Source organism: Equus caballus, chromosome 14 (assembly GCF_041296265.1).
Source record: "Equus caballus isolate H_3958 breed thoroughbred chromosome 14, TB-T2T, whole genome shotgun sequence".
In the NCBI taxonomy this organism is placed as follows: Eukaryota; Metazoa; Chordata; class Mammalia; order Perissodactyla; family Equidae; genus Equus; species Equus caballus.
The window spans coordinates 106,908,435-106,925,167 of NC_091697.1; the positions used below are offsets into that span (position 1 = coordinate 106,908,435).

Sequence of the window (16,733 nt, forward strand, 5' to 3'; positions counted from 1 at the left end):
AAGCTAGAGACGTGTGCCTGGCTTTCAGAAACCAGCTAGATGGGTTCAAAACCCAGCCTCACCGTTTGGAAGCAATGTGACCTTGAATAAGTTAATTAGCTTCTCTGGGCCTTTGTTTGTTGATCCATGGACCTCCTGGAGTAGCAGGTCTCAATGAGAGAACGAGCTCAAGTGTCCCCGGCTGGAGGCACTTTACCTCTCCCGTGGTCTGAAGCACTGACCGCTTAATCAGGAGGGGGGTTCCTGACGCTGATGCTGTACCACGGAAATCAGAACACGGCCGATGCTATTGCAATTTTTATTAGAAAACAAGTTAAATAAAAAAGTGAACAATTCTATATAAAATTGAGCTGGGGCCCGCAGGTCATGGCGGGGAAGGCTCAGAAGATGGAAACAAGGATGCAGCTGTAGCAGTTTCTTTCTCTTCGTATCTGGGCGGCGATTCAGATGAGAGATGTGGAGCGTGTGGGATCTCAGAGGATAGGGTGGTCCCAGAAATAGCATAGACAGGTTCACAATCTCCCTCCGAGGCCGCACCTTGGCCCTGGGGAGCCGGGGTCCTGCTGAGAAGAAAGAGAGAAAACATGAATGGGAGAGAGGGAGGCAGTTACACGCCCTAAGTACAGGGTCCTTTCCAAATGTTTAATCGTAAGCATTGACGAGCATTTGCAAGGCTGTCAGGAGGATTTCCTCCAGATGCGGTTTTTTTACAGACTTGTCTCTCTTCCTTCCTTTCCTTAGAGTGATCATCACGTGAAGACGGGCTCACTCCTGCTGTCATTTCGCTTTTCACTGAAAAGACACGGACTGCAAACGCATGATGCCGTCCAAAAGGCACACACACAGGGACTGTTCTCTGCTATTTCGTCTCCTGAGACAGCTAACATAAGGCAGACAGACTTCTCAAATAGTACATTAAGTCATTAAGCCAAGAACTGGAAGGGAGGCAGGAAGGCTGATGGAGTGGCTCCAGCACCAGGCGGATCAGAGCCTGAATTTCCGCTCTGCTGCTTTCTAGCTGTGTGATCTTGGGCAAGCGATCAACCCCTCTGGGCCTCAGTCCCCTCATCTGCAGAGGGGACGGTGACGCCTTCTGCCTCCTGAGTGCCTGTGGGAATTACAGGGGTGACGCCAGGCTCCGGCGCACATGAGACACAGGAGCAGAAGCAGGAGTTGCTTTTTAAGTTAACAGACGTTTGTTGTGGGGCTTGGGGAAGTTCGTCTTGGGAGAAAAGTACAAATCTGCGAACAGAATTCTACAAATGTCCAGACCCTAACCTCCCCTTCGTGCAGCCAGGGCAATCCCTACATTCAGCTCTGGTCGGACCTCCAGCTCACCACCCGTCGGAAGCACAAGAAAAGGTGTGTTAAACCGTGAACGGCCAGGTAAGGCAGCGCCCACCCCAGCGTCCTCCCTGTGTCTCCCGGGTCCTGCTGCACTGCTTTCAAGAATGCACGTGTCCTGGGCCAGCCCCTGTGGCCTAATGGTTAAGTTTGGTGCACTCCACTTTGGGGCCCGGGTTTGCTTCCCAGGCATGGACCTACACTACTCGTCTGTCAGTGGCCATGCTGTGGTGGTGGCTCACATACAAAAAGAGGAAGATTGGCAGCGGATGTTAGCTCAGGACGAATCTTCCTCAGCAAAATAAATTAATTAATTAAAAAATGCACGTGTCTCAATGTCTCGAAAGTCGACTCTGGCTGAATCCTGCCCACCCCTCCACTCGGCCCTGTGACGTTTTCCAGCAATCCTTCCCTCACGTGCTACGCCCTGGTCTTCCACTTGGGAAGGGCCTAGAGCCTCTTGCAGCCCTGCTCCTCCATGGCCCTTCCCAGAACTCCTCCTACCACACCCTCCCCTCCTGTGAATTCACCACAAGCCTTTGACTCACTGTCCTCCTGTTTCAGCAGCCTCTCTGAAGTTCTATCTCCACCATGCACCTCTCTCCCAGGTCCTGGCCCACCCAGTCACCTCAAAGGCCCACGCCTCACGATCCCTCCACCGCAAGCCAGCTCACCGTCTTCTCCCCACTTGCAGCGAGCCGGGTCCCAACTCCTCAGTCAGGGGAGTCCACTGCCCCTGTCACTCACCCTGGACCCATGGTCTCTGCTCCTCCTCACTGTCATCCTCCATTCCAGATGCCCTCCCACACTCCTCCCTTTCTAAGTACCAGAGTTCCAGGCTCCTGTCACCTCAGGCCTGTTTGCAAGAGTCGGGCCACCTCCAGCCCTTCCCCATCTGAACTGTGCTGGGTGCTGCTTGCAGGCCATTGCTTGGCCTCCGAAACCTCCCCCCGCGTCCCTCTGCCTGAAGGAAAAACCTTTGATTTATGTCGTTTAATCTGACCCCAGGGACGCCTCCTAGTCTGTGGCACGTGGGAGCATGGGGAAGGGAGTGTGAAACTTCTGTTTGTCTTCAATCAATCTGAGAAGGCTCTGAGGCCCAGGGAACAACCTAATATCGAGGGGAGAAGCCCAGCTGGGGCGGGTCAGGGTGCAGGCTGAGTTCAGCCAGTCACCTAGGTGCCTCCATGAGACCTGGGGCCCCTCTGTACCCGCCGGAGGTCCCCGGGACCCCACTCCCCACGACCCAGAGCAGCAAGGCCTCCCACAGCAAGCGTGGAATGGTTCAAGGTTCACCCCTGCTGGGCCCTGGGCTTGCCCACAGTTCCAGTCAGGATTCTCAGCTCTATGCTGCCCAGTGTCCTGAAAGATCCTGCTGATATCAAGGCAATAATTCTGACATAATGTCAGCAAGAAAGGCCCTCACGCTCCGACGTTTTCTCTTGGCCTGCAGCTGAAAGCCAGTTTGTCCTGCATCCAGGCACCAGCCTAAAAGGTCGGACATGCCTATGCCCGGGTTCGGACGGGAAGCCTTACCCGCGGTGAAAAATACTGTAGTACGAAGGTGGGTTTTCACGGGGAAGCGAACCATCAGCCCCTGGACTTGGCGTTCCTGCAGAAGCTGACTGAGGAAAGTACGGTGGCGGAGGGGGCGGGAATATGATCACAGCATCACCTGAGAAGACACCGGATTTCAGCAAAGACAGATGAGCAATAAACGTAAGCAGATTAGCAAGAGCAAAATAAATTAGTTATATATTTGACGCATCGGGACAAAAGGTCAAAACACCTGTGCTGACTCCAGAATTAAAACGTGGGCATTTGCAGAGAAAGAAAGAGCAGAGGTTTACAGGGGCTGGGGCCGAGGCGAGCTGGAGCGAGCGTGTTGTGGGTGCAGAGTTCTGTCTGGGATGATGAGAAACTTCTAGAAATTGATAGTGGTGATGGCTGCACAATACTGTGAATGTACTTTGCCACTGTTCACTTAAAAATGGTTTAAATGGTAAATTGTATGTTATATATATTTGACCACAATATTTTAAAATGTGGGCCTATATTTCACAGCAAGTCTGAGCTAAAGCATTTTGGTGAAACGTTTGCTAACGGCGTCCCTGCACCGCCTGGGGTGTCTACTGCAGGAAGCTTTCCTTGTTTTTGGCTGACGATTTTAATTCATCAAAAGCCAGCTGGTGGATAAAGTGCCTAGTTCCTCAACTGCAGTTTCGGCCTCTGAACAAACGACAATAAGCTATAGCCCGTCGGCCGCTGCCAGAGCTGTGGGTTCTGCCCTGTAGAGTCTTTCATCTGCCAACAGTTCACCCAAGCTTTACAAAAGAAAGTCAAACTCCAAGAAAAGCTTGTTTTTGCATTTCTGTTGCTACTGTTCAATCCAGAACACATCCCTGTGTTTTGGGGAGAAACTAGGGAGCAGATGCAAGCTCCAGTTTGTACTCTGATCTCAATACAAAATGCATCACATGAGTTGCCCAGAACATTCTAGACAAGTGGCAGCACCCCCTCTACATAGAGGCTGGGGGCAGCCTCTGATGAGTGGGCAGCACGGAATGCCAACTCAGGAAAAATGGAGGAGAGAACACCTGCAGGGAGGGGATCGGTGGGCACCAGCGGCAACTCTGATGCTCGCCCAGGCAGGTACCAGATTCTTTAAAGCTACAGGGCTTCCCTTTGCCAGTTAACAACCCAGCGTGGTCGTGAACAAGTTACTTAAACCCCTAGGCCTCAGCTGCCACATCGGTAAATTGCAGGCCGTCCGCGTGCCTGCCTTGGAGCACGGGCAGAAGGACTTGTGTGCAGAGGTGACAACAGCACCAACTCTCCCAGCTGGGACATGCCCACGGAGGGCTCTCCTCCCACTGCACCAGCACGTGGCACTTCCTAGCAGCTCTGAGGCAACACTCAGAGCTGGCAGTCTGGCCAGGGGCTCCACTCTGCACCTCGGTGCCTCGTTCACTTCCCCGGAGGTAACCGTGCCCCTCAGAAATGCACTGACCCACATGTCCTTCTGCAAGGAGATGGCGATTAGAGCTGGAAATAGACACCGCCAACCTAAACCTGAGGGAGCCCAATGGTTCTAATTTTTTTAGAAGGTCTTCATAGGTCAGATAAAGGAGGTCGAGTGTTCACTCTAAATACACACTGATCCAAGTCACTAGGGATCAGAGAGACCACCCTTCTGCCCAACAGCCCCAGCCCTCCCAACCTTGCCACCTGCTCTCCCCAGAAGGAGGCTCCATCGCCCCTGGGGCTCTCTTTCGCTGTGTCCTGCAGGACTGGAAGTCTCTGTGATTGACAGCACGCCCCCCCCGAGGGAGGGCTGTCTCATGCCCCTGCTTGTGTATCCAGGGTCCAACACCAGTTGTGCCCACCATGGGACAGCAGGTGTCTTGGGTTATCTGTTCTTGGTGGGTGGGGTCTTCCATTCTGGGATCAGCTGAATTCTGGGATTTAGCTGAGAACTACCTCTCCTCACCCCAATTCCCTCGTAAGGCAGAGCTGACCACTGACAGACAATGTCTTCAGTCTTATCAATTGCACCAAAAGGCATGATTTCCAAAAATTTAAACCCTATCCTATAATATTGTATAAAGAGAGAAAAACAAGGAGTCAGGGTGCCAGGTTTTCACAGCTTTGATGGGACTTAAAGAGCTCAGTGGGAACAGTCAGGAAAACTGTGGGGCCAACACCAGGACGGTGACCTGGCGTCACCGCACCCCAGCACCAGCACCCCTGCTCCCTGCTGCCCCCGATTCCAGCCACCAGGAGGGAGGCCCGCCCCGAAGATGCCCTGATGGTAAACCCGAAGGGCATCCTTGAAATGCTCCCGACTAATGGAAGACGACGAGCATCTCACGAGAGCATTGACTGTACCCCACCGTGTTCCCCGAAACTGGGCTCATCTACCATGTTGGGGAGCCCTTCTGTCACATAACCACCACCCACCACACATGGTAAAGGATGAAACGAGCAGAAACAGAACCACGGCCCCGTGATCTGGGGAGGGTGCTGTGCGAGGGCCATGGCACACACGCGCCCACCGCCCGGGCCTGGGTCCTGGCTCTGCCGCTTGCTAGTCTGTGTCGTTGGGCAGGTGATTTGATATCCCTGTGCCTCAGTTTCGTCATCTTTAACATGAAAATACTAAGAGTGCCTCCTAAGTGGGTTGTTGTAGGCATGAAGGAATTCACACAACAGGCCCTTGGAGAGCACGGGTTTCGGCACTTGGATGGGAGTTTGGCCCAAGAATAGCCCCTGTCTATGTGTCAGCATCACTGATGCATAAGTACGACTCATGCTGGCACCATAAGTATATAAGAGCACAAATAAGCAAGCTGGAAGCTGCAACCCTGGCTCAACAAGAGGACTGTCTGTAAACCCACTTGCCCTCCCTCTCCGAGGCCAGTGCCACGCCAGGACCGCAGCCCCCAGTGAGTCCTGCTGCCCTGGCGGACAGCCCCAAACAGGAGAAACGCCTCACTTGCGTTGATTTGCAAAAATGAGCAGTGTGGTTATGTGACAAAAGAGCTCCCCAACATGATAGATGTTTTCAGTCCCTTCGGGGAACACGGTGGGGTACAGTCAATGCTCTCGTGAGATGCTCGTCGTCTTCCATTACTCGAGAGCATTTCAAGCATGCCCTTTGGGTTTACCATCAGGGCATCTTTGGGGCTGGGCCTCCCTCCTGGTGGCTGGAATCAGGGGACAGCAGGGAGCAGGGGTGCTGGTGCTGGGGTGCGGTGACTCCAGGGGGCTCCGTCCTGATGTTGGCCCCACAGTATTCCTTGGGGTTTTCCTTTGGTCATATGAGGTGGAGGCCAAAGCAGCCAGTGTGCTGTCGGGGGCTGACTCTGGGAAATGGTAACTTGGCAATTCTGCAGAACCCAGAGGACCCCAAAGCAATTTCTAGGCCTTCCGGGGGGAAAGAAGTGACAGATGCTGTTACATGTCATCTTCACCTGGGCCACTGCTTCCAAACTTTGGCCCAACCCCGAAGCCAAAGATGGAGTTACAGAAAACGAAGAACAAAGTGGAAAACAGTGCACAAGTCCCCCTCAAAATGTAGCAGACTGGGGGACTTGGGACAGACTCAGAATCCCAGAATGTTAGTGCTGGAAGGAATCTTAGAAATGAAATCCTCGTCTTACAGGCAGATAAGATAAGGCCAAGAGAGGGGAAGGACCTGCCAAGAACAGCAGCCAGTGACAGCCAGGGACAAGAACCCACGTGTCCAATACCAGAAGTTTTCAGTGTGAGGATAACTGGGGAAACAGAGCCACCTGGCAGGGCCCTCAGGTGACAGGAGGCTCCCCAGGCTATCCTCACAGTTCCTCTCACTTTCCTCTTAATTTGCTCTGTGACCTTAGTCAAGGTCACAACTTAATGTCCCATGCTTTTGCTAAATAATAAGGAATTGCTGGAGGGGATCATGTGTACAAGGATTCCTATGGGGTTTCCCACAGCAGCGGCACGAGGTATGTGTGCCTGTGTGTGTGTGTGTGTGTGTGTGTGCAAGAGAGAGACAGAGACAGAGACACAGAGAGAAGGAGAATCCAGGCCAGACCCGAGGGCAACGCGGTGAGACCTGGATGCAACAGCTGCTGTGATACCAGCAAACACAGGGAGGATAGCCACCCACCTACAGTGACCTGGACGGGCTCCGTGTGCGGGGTCTGTCTCTCTTCACATTCGGAGGCATCCTGGCCCACATTCAAGTTGTTTCTCTTCTTGACATGGGCAACCACGAAGAAACACAATCCCACAAGTACAATCAAGGGTCCCATGATCTGCAGGGGCAGGAAGCCACAGATATGGGGCTCCGCGTCGGCAGCCTGGGTCTTGTTCAGCTGTTCCGGCACCCAGTCTGAGCTGCATCCAGGGACCCAAATGCCCAGGATGCTGACAAGCATGCCACTCGTCAAGAACAGAAACCCAAAGATGAGGTACTGGGCAAACTGGCGGCTCTGTCCACAGATGAAGGCTCGGTCGGGGCCCGCCCTCTCCCCTCGCTGCCGCCACTCACGGAGCTGCAGCTGTGCCCGGGAGCGGGCCAGGACCACAGCCCCCAGCCCCACCGCAGCACACGTCGGCCCGGCCACCTTCAGCACCCTGCTGCAGTCTGGGAGGGCCTCGTACTGGCATGCCTGGAACCCAAAGATGGAGAGCAGGACTCCCACGCACAACAAGACGGCGCCAAAGACAGAAAGGAAGAAAATGAGCTTGCTGACGTGCCTGTCTCGCTGGACCCGGTCTGGCTCAGCAGCGGCTGTGGGAGACATGGCCAGGAGAGGCGCCTCCTCACGGCGGGATGAGATGCGTTTCCTGCCCTCCAAAGGCTTTGACAGCTCTGCAAACACACCAACACCAAATCAAAGTGGGCACACGTGCCCCGGACCAGCCCTGCGCTTCTGCGGGCTGTCTCAGAAGTACCCCCAGGATGAAATCACAGGACACAACTTTCTGCAGCTGATACCCTGCAGAACAGTCAGCTGGTTTATGAGTCAGGAGAACTGGCATTGAGAAACTTCTCCGTACATAATTTTATGAAGACATTTGAGAAGAGGGAATGCAATTACCATGCACCCAAGAGTATCTTTTAAAAAACAAAACTCATACAACAAAAGTGGCTGGGTGTGGCTTTTCCTGTTATGAGTCTTACACACTCACTTCCCCAAGATAAAAACAATGGCGAGTGCGGGAAGGACCGTCGGGATTATTTCTGATTTACGGACGTTCCACATTTCATCACAGCTGCTCTGAGCATTTCCAAGTCGGTAAATTTTCGTTCAGTAATGAACTTTCCATTTCCTGCTTTAGACTGTGGCAGCTTTCCATTCTCTGCTTTATCCTAAGGCTCCCTGAGCAGGAGACCCAAGTTCAGTGGTTTCAATTGAATGCGAAGGGGATTCAGGAACAAAGTGGGTTTGGTGGATTTTAAGCTAATTCTCCCAAAATGTGATTGTTGAGTTCTCAAACAGGCACACTCTGGGGCTGCCTTGGCCTGAACGCCGCTGGCCCGCCTGGGGCCTGGGATGACCTGGGGGGGCTGGCACACCAGGTTAGGTGGAGCCTGTCTCCAAGGTGGGCAGATGGCCTCTCACTCGCCCTCTGCAGGACGAGCCACTTCCACAAGAGGTTGAGGCTCAGTTAGAAATAAGCAGCAGATAACATCACCAGTTAAAAGCAGTAAACAGCAACAGAACTTGACTTTGGAAGAAAAGCATACGTGAAACCAAGTGGGAAAGAGCCTTCCACACGCTCACCCAGCCCCGTGCTCCGAGGGGCCCACGATGGGTGCCAAGCCCTCGGTGAAGAGTGGTCCCAACCCGCAGGCCCACTTCATGACCTGCTTCCCTTGTCTCCTTCTCATGGACAGGACACGTCACAGGACCCTTCCAGTTGAGGCACTCGAAAAGACAACCCAAGCGTGAAGACCATTTTCACTTGCTCGGGGAAAGAAAACTTGCGAAATAATCTGTGCCACTCGCATCCATGGTCACATGACAGAGCTTAAGACTGAGGCTCTAAGGCCAAGGACGTCTTGACAAACCCAAATCATGACCCAGTAGGGAAAGAGAGCAAACAGCTGGCCTTATACCAGGAAGCGCTTCTCCAGGAAAAAGTACCATAGAGGCAGAAGGAAGTTAAAGAAACAGGGAAACGTAGGAGGGAAATAAGTTTTCATTTTAAATTTGCACAAACTGTACTTATGAAGATGCAACTCAGTTGAGAAAAGTCTTAAAGGAGGCGCTGCACGACCTAAAAAGGAATCTTTTTGAATTGCACAACCTCCTTTGCAGGTTCTGGAGATTCGGGTGGTTCTCTGCTACAGGGTCCTACCAGGTGTTCACTGTACGCCTGGTACCTTCGACTTTGAAGTGAGTCACAAGGCTTCAAACATCTTAAGACAAGTTCCCCAATACTAGCAAAGCAAAGAGAAGCCAAAATGGGATTTGCAGCTTCTTTTCCACGGGCTAGCCGACTGAGCACGGAGCGTCTGTGTCTGTGCCCAGTCGGTGAGTCCGTCTGTCTTCCTCACGGATCCACTCACAAACGGACACACGGACATCCACACGAATAGAAAATTAAACCTTTTCCAAATACCAACCCACACGTAATTTCCCGAAAGCCGAACCCGCCTCCCCAACACTGTCGGTTTGAGAGGCCCTTTCGGCAGCATCTCACCACGTCCGCGCCCCTGGCGCTTCCGGGGACCCAGGCGGAGGGACCTTAGAGAGGCGGCTGGCGTTGGGGTTGCGGGGAGGCCGGCCGCTCACCTGCGCTCGTCCTGCGCGCGCTGCGCCCGCCGTGTCCGGGAGCCGCTGCGGCCTCGGGGTCGGCTAGGCGGGCAGCCCGGCCCCGGCCCGGCCTGGGCGCGGCCTCCGCCTCCACCTCCGCGCGGCCTCCGCGGCGCCGGCCCTCACCGCACGCTCCCACCTGCGCGGCGGGGCCCGGGCGCGGCTCCGCCCGTATTGACAGAAGGGGCGGTGCCGCGAGGGCGGCGGCCGGGCGGGGCGGCCCGGGGGAGCTGCCGCCGCAGGGGGCTGGCCCCTCGGGGAGTGCAGGGCAGGGTCGGCCTCGGGGCGCAGGGCGGGCCGGTGCGCGCGAGACCTCGGGGGACGGGGCCCCGGGGGCGGCCGGGGGATTGCGCTCCGGCCGCGGGGACTGCGCGCTGGCCGGCCGAGAACCGGGCGGCGGGCAGGGAGCCGGGTCCCTTGAGCCGAGGGCCCAGAATTGGGGGCGGGTGAGAAGGGGAAGCGCCTGCGCCCCGCTCCGGACGTGGGCCCCGCGCCCCCGCAGCCGCACCTCGGCCGCCGCGCGGTCTGGGACGCGTCCACCCTTGGCCCGGTGGCCCTCCTGCCGCTCCGGAGCCCTCGGCCGGGGTCACTGGAGCAAGTCCCTGCCGGCGCCTCCCCAACAAACAGGTTATGGAGCCGCCGGGTCACAGATGCGCGCGGTCCACAAGGACCTGAGACGGGGACAGGGGGGCCTCGCCCCAGAATGAAGCGGGCCCTCTGCCGACCGGGCGGGTCAGCTGTGTCCCTTGCGCACCCACACGGATGCTCACAGCCCTCCTGTGCGGTAGAACCACGCCCCCCCCCGACCCCCCCCCCCCCCCCCCCCCCCCCCCCCCCGTCCCGTTCCCTTTTGCTAAGGACTTGCCGAATTAAACTGGTTACTTTCCCTGCCCTTGAACCCAGAGTTTCGGGATGGGTTTGCTAATCCTGTGCTATTTGTCACCTGCCCCGTGACCAGGGACACGGATCCAACTGTGCCAGTTTCCAGGCCAGAGGTCAGGGCGCTGTGGAAGGTGAGTCAAGGGCTCAGCCCAGGCGCAGAAGCACTGTGAGTCCTGGGGACCTCCACACCCGTGCCCCTTCTCCCTGGCTTCCTGTCCACTTTACCTGAAACGCAGTAAGAGTTAGTGCCAGTTGCGTTACCGTTTTCTAAAGAGCGTGCGCTTTGTGTGGGTGACACAGCAAGTTGTTCCCAGTCCTTCTCACTGAGGGTCAACAATGGGTTCGGCTCAGCTTAGGACCAGAGGTGGGAAGGAGTCTTAAAGGCGTCAGAGGGAGGCAAAGAGGGAGGGGTGGGTACCCGGGCTCTGAGGGCTGGGGTGGGTGGGAGAGGGCTTCACCAGGGAGGCAGCCTGGCCCGGTTCCTGCCATTGGAATTTGCACTGTCCCCCAAGTGGCCAAATGTGGGCTTTTTCACAGCCAGGGTGCCCTGGCCTCTGCGCCTCTCTGCAATCCCTGAAGAAGGACCCCTGGTTGTTACCATAATGAATGAATATCCTGACCCTTGCTCTGTGCCCGGTCCTGGTACCTGCTTTGCCCACAGCCTGTGGGCCTTCACTGTGCGTCTGCAGCGACGCAGAGAAGGTTGGAGACAGAAGGGGGGAGCGGAGCTAAAACAGTCATTTTTCCGTTGAGGAAACTGAAGGCCAAAGACGTGAAATGACCCCACAGCTGGTTAATGTGGAGCAAAGGCCAGAACTAGATGTACTGTTTATTGTTCGTTCTGGGTACACTTGTCACCCAGAGGACACACAACACCATGAGCTCAGAAAATGGTTTTTTATTACATGGCTTTTTAATCGTTATAACAATACAGATGCTGTTATCCCAAGGACATTGCTGCAATCTGTGTCCAGGAGGAGATATCCTGGTCAGAGTGTCAGGATATGCCACCTTCTGGGAGGGCCTCAAAGTGCACCTGCCTAACAAGCAGATAACCAGCAGGGTGACTGCATAACAGGAGCGGGCACCGGGCTTTCTAGGAAGGCGGGCCCCCCTGGAGAATCGCCCCCTCTACACGGGCCTGCTAAGAACTCCTTCTTGCACAAAAGGGTTTCCATGTCTCTCCCCTCCTCATTCTTTCCTTCTCCCTTGCTTGACACTCAGTCTCTGGCTGTGTCGTGTGCAGACCTGCAAGGGGTCTGTTGATCCAGCTGCCTCCCTGGTGCCACATGACTGTGGGGTGGCCACACATGACAGGCTCGAATGTCCTGGCACCAAGGACAATCAGATTAGCTTCCACTTGGGAAACCTGCTGCTTGGATTGTTTGTGTCTTTTGGAGCCCGTTTGACTAAATTAAACTCCTTGGAAACCAATCATCGGTCAAGTATGAAAGACGTCCCCACCAGCCTCACAGGTGCTGGTCTTTGTAACAGACCTGTTCTTAGGAGGGAGGCCGGATGGCCTCTTAGCTGTCTAAAACCAAGTGGCCTTTTCCAACCTGTGTGCTAGTGAAAAAAGATCAGCCCAGACTGAATCCTTAGAAAAATAGCATCAGAGCAAGCTTTAAAAAAAGTGGAGGCAGCTTGGATTCAGGAAGTGAACACAGAGGGCAAAGCCGAGGAATGCGTTCCTTTATTCACTCGGCAGACAGTTATTGGGTGCTGGACATGTGCCAACAAACAAAACACAGCATCCTGTGCCCTCGGGGAACTTACATTTTAATGAGCAGGAGAAAGAGGAAAGAAAGGTCAATTAGAGGGGTATTAGAAGGCGGTACGTGCCGTGGAAAATATTCAGGAGTCACAGAAGGGGACTGGGGAGTGCCCGGAGCGCCAGCCTCAGTTGGGTAGTTCAGGCAGGTATCTCTGAGAAGCTAGGTGACATTGCAGCGAAACTGGAGGCAATGAGGAAGTGAGATTATCAACTGTTGCATAACGAATTACCTCAGAGGGTTTTTAGCTGCGAGAGATGTGATCTGACTTATGTTTAAAAAGAAAACAGTGGCTTCTGAGTGAGCCCAGCCTGCGGAGGAGGGAGGGTGGGAGCGAGGCGGCCATTCAGGAGCCTGTTAGAAGAACCCAGGAGAGAGGTGACCATGGCTGGTGTTGGGAGGTGATGCCAGCTATTGGGTTCCGCATGTATCTTCAAGATGGAGTCAACAGGGCTTTCCATGGACGGGATGTGGGTTTTGACTCCGAGGTTTTTGGCCAGAGGAACTGGAAGGATGGTTCTGGCGTTGGCCGAGACAGGAAGGCTGGGGCAAGACAAGCTCAAGGGGAAGCTTTAGGGCTGAATTTGGGGCATGTTACCTTTGAGATGGCCAGTGGGATATAGAGGCCTGGAGTTCAGGAATTCTGGGAGGAATACTTTCCTGCGGTTTGTCAGCGAGGTTTGTTACAAAATCAAGAAAGCCAGCCCTGCTCTGGAAGGGTTTACACATGCACATGTGGCTACACCTGCCTGGTCACAGTTGGTGCTGCTGCTGGCTCCGAGCAGGCACCGAGCAGGGGGCAGACAGGTGCTAGCCAAGCTGGGGATTTCAGGAGTTTGCAGAGGCCCAGGGCAGCCAGCACAGCTGGCGGGATGAGTGCTGGTGCAGGAGCTTCTGCTGCTCTGTGCCCTAAGGAACGAGTACCCTTTGCTCCCAGGAGACAGGCCACACTGGCCGCAGAGGCCCCAGGGCACTGCCACCCAGCAGAAGCAGCTCAGGGCAAGTGGCATGGATTGGCTTGCAGAACTCAGTATTGTCATTTTTCAGACTTCGCAAGATTCAGAAAGACAGTCCATCGGGTCTGCCAGCTTCTAGTTTCTCTTTTCTCGTTCAGCTTCTCTCTGGTTCTGCCCCAAACTACCTTTAGCACCCAGAAGCGTGCACTCCTCTCTTCTAGTTCCTGACGGTTCCTGAGACCCCGCTGGGGATGGTGTACAGGAATTTGCTCTCCAGTGCTAGGTCTGAGGTCCACGTTTCAGCAAATACTCCTAGGACCCCAGCGATGCCTCTGAACGCAGCTGGGCCCCATGCAGCTGCCTAACCCTGCAGAGGGCTGCGTCAACGGAGGCCAAGATCCCGGGGGCATTCTCCTCCTCCCCCACCCCTACGCTGGACTTAGACCCAGAGGCTGAGAGATATGTCCTGCATGAGGTTGAGTGATTTGGCAAACTTGAGCTGAGGGCTTAGATTTGGCCCCTTTGCTGACCCCCGGTGCAAGGACTAATCTTTCGCAGAGTCATTTTATTACCTGAGATGGGGCTGTTGATTTGACGTGGTTGATAACAGCTCTGCTGGGGCTGGAGCCAGGGGGTGGAATGCAAGGAGGTGTTTCAGCGAGAGTGAGAGGGAGTCTCTTGGCAGAGGCCTCCCAGGTGCCGAGGGAAGAGACCACTTCAAGAGGGGCGGCAGCATCTGGCAAGGGGCCAGAGGAGCCCAGCATGTTGACAGTAAGAGTTTTATGGAAATGTCGTGGTCGCCTGGCATCTTGTGTTGGCACCAAACACCTACCCCTGGGGCTGGCCCCATGGCCAAGTGGTTAAGCTCGTGCACACCCCTTCAGTGGCCCGGGGTTTCCCTGGTTCAGACCTAGCGCTGCTCATCAGGCCATGCTGAGGTGGCATCCCACACAGCACAACCAGAAGGACCTACCACTAGAATATACAACTATGTACTGGGGGCCCTGGGGAGAAGAAGAAGAAGGGAAAAAAAGATTAGCAATAGATGTTAGCTCAGGGCCAATCTTTATAAAACAAAAAACAGCTACCGTTGACTAGGTCCCAAAGAATGAATTATTTCTCCCCAGAATGTAAAGAGGGGATGAGTCTAATCTGAGTGTAGATCTTGGCTTTGCCACTTGCTAGCTGTGTGACCTTCGACAAATAAACAACCTTCCTGTGCCTTTGTGTCCTTGTCTATGATTTGGGAATAACCAAACCCACCTCAAAGGAGGTCTTTTTTAAAATTTTTCTTCCCAAAGCCCCAGTACATAGTTGTATATCCTAGTTGTAGGTCATTCTAGTTCTTCTATGTGGGACGCCACCACAGCATGGCTTGAGGAGCGGTGCTGGGTCCAAACCAGGGAGCCCCAGGCCACCAAAGCAGAGCGCAAGAACTTAACCACTTGGCCATGTGGCCGAGCCCCCTAAAGGAAGACTTGAAGAGTAAGTGTCTGGCACGTGGCGAGCCAGCAGTAAATGTACCTCTGGCTGGCCACCTCGTCTTCTATCTGTGCTTCCTTCCCCACAGCTTCAGGAAGGCTGATCTGACAAACCCATGGAGAAAGAGGGAGGAGGGAGGCCGGGGTGCTCAGGGAGAGCAAAGTGAGTTCTGTTGGCTTCAGTGCTCAGTTTGCAGTGCTTTGAGCCCCACCAGCTCAGCGCCTCCCTGTGGCACGTTTCCAGTTGTTTCTGTGACTCCTCATAGGTGCGCGTCACATGATCTCAAGAACTAGCCACCCAAGTGGTCACCCTGTCATCTGCCCTGTTGTTCTGACTCAGCCCCACCACCATCTGCAGCCACCAAAGCTTCTGGAAGGCAACTTGCTGCTCCTGGAATCCCTGGAAGGAGATGTGGGGACCCTGCCAGGGTGCTCCCCGGAGCCGGTCAGTGGCCAGGGCTCAGGCTCCACCTGCCTGACCGCTCCTGGGTCCACCACGCCCTTGGTTCTGGCCCTCCACTTCCTGGTTGCCACTGACGGTGCCAGAAAGGATTCAGATCATCTTACAGTGCTCCGAAAATATAGCCAGGTGAAATCAATAGGAAAGTACATGAGAAAGAGAAGGAGAAGGCTGACGGTATTTCCTGCCTCGTTCAGCTCGTTGGTAACGTTCGGGGTGGGGGAATCCTTTGGCCATCATCCATTCAGGAAACTTGGCTATTTTAGGATCAGACGTAGAAACCTGACTGAGACACCGGGAGATGGCTCTCCAAATGGTCTGACCCAGACACCTGGGTCGAATGCTGAGGTGCTAGAGGTGGGGACCCCAGCACCTGGCTGATGTCCGGCGGGCAGGGTGCAGCCTCCCCCAGTGGCGTTGGTCATCATCTCACACGCTTGAACCCTCAGCTTCTCCCGTAGCAACTGCTGGCCCAGAAAGTGAAGGAATCAGAACCTGAACACCTGAGAGCTGGGCATCTGATCAATTAAAGGCAGTTTAGCAGGAAGCCACCTCCTGAACACCCCGGATTTCAACAAAAGGTTCCTTGTCACAGCCAGAGAACACAGGTAAAGCCAAAGCTTGAGGCGGTGTTGATTCAGGAAGAAGGAAAAGAAAATTGCTCTTTGGGTTTTTTTTTTGTTAACCGACCTCACAGAGTTATTGAAAGGATTAAATGAATACAGAGAGAAAGACCTACTGTCATTTGTGCTTGGATGCAATTCCAAGAGAAGTGTTTTCTTCTAAATAATGACAACAGCTAACACCTGCATCAAACCTACTCTGTGTTTTTGGTGATGTACACACGTCTAACTCATTTGCATTTCACGGCAAGCCTATGAGGCGAGTACTGCTGAGCCCTGAGTTGCAGACGCACAGAGAGGGCGAGCGGTTCCTACGTCTCCCACAGCAAGTGGCCGGGCTGGACTTGAAGCCCCTGCTGGTCCCCTCTCCTGGGCCAGCCTGCAGCACTGTCACAGCGTCCTTTGTCCTTGTGCACAGGAGGCAGCTATGGCTATTTTTCAGTGTCAGTTTTGAGTCATTCAAGGGCAAGCTAACAAACTCCCATTCATTCTTTAATTCTCCAATTAACTGTCGTTTCCCCAGAGAGACCCCTGATCTAAATCGGCTCCGACTCCCGCACCCCCATTGTTTTCAGAGGACCTGATATTTTTCATTCAGGGCACTTATCACAAGTGTAGTGACTTATTGTCCCTTGAGACCACTGCTCCCCCACCTGCTTAAACCACTGTGTCACCCTCCGCCCTTCCTGTCGCTGTCGTCCCCAGCCTCCCAGGTCTCCCATCGTCCAGCTCGGGTTTTGGCACCTGGCGCTCAGGTCTTTTCCATTTCAAATGCTGCCTTGATCCTGGATGCTTCAGCCTCACGTGGATGACCCAGCCCACATCGGCCTTCTCCTCTCCAAGTCCTTCCCCTCGTGTCCATCTCAGCTGACCCCTCCCACCAGCTCACGCTGGACCAGGGAT

The 16,733-nt window shown here is 54.6% G+C and overlaps 1 protein-coding gene across 6 annotated transcripts; it reads right to left on the minus strand.

Annotated features, from left to right (window-relative positions):
• Positions 1 to 284: 284 nt before the first annotated feature.
• On the minus strand, positions 285 to 10,482 carry TMEM171 (transmembrane protein 171). 6 transcript variants are annotated; one of them, XM_070233483.1, is made up of 4 exons: positions 10,165 to 10,482; positions 6,998 to 7,705; positions 2,881 to 3,019; positions 285 to 563 (listed from the first exon to the last, which is right to left on the minus strand). In XM_070233483.1, the coding sequence occupies exons 2-4, from the start codon at positions 7,635 to 7,637 to the stop codon at positions 365 to 367; spliced, it is 978 nt and encodes a 325-aa protein (XP_070089584.1). In that variant the 5' UTR covers positions 7,638 to 7,705; positions 10,165 to 10,482; the 3' UTR covers positions 285 to 364. The 6 variants fall into 6 exon arrangements, with proteins under 6 accessions (XP_070089584.1, XP_070089587.1, XP_023473977.1 ...); XM_070233486.1 differs by having other exon boundaries at positions 285 to 560; positions 10,165 to 10,426; XM_023618209.2 differs by lacking the exon at positions 10,165 to 10,482 and adding an exon at positions 9,636 to 10,109.
• Between the last annotated feature and the right edge of the window lie 6,251 nt (positions 10,483 to 16,733).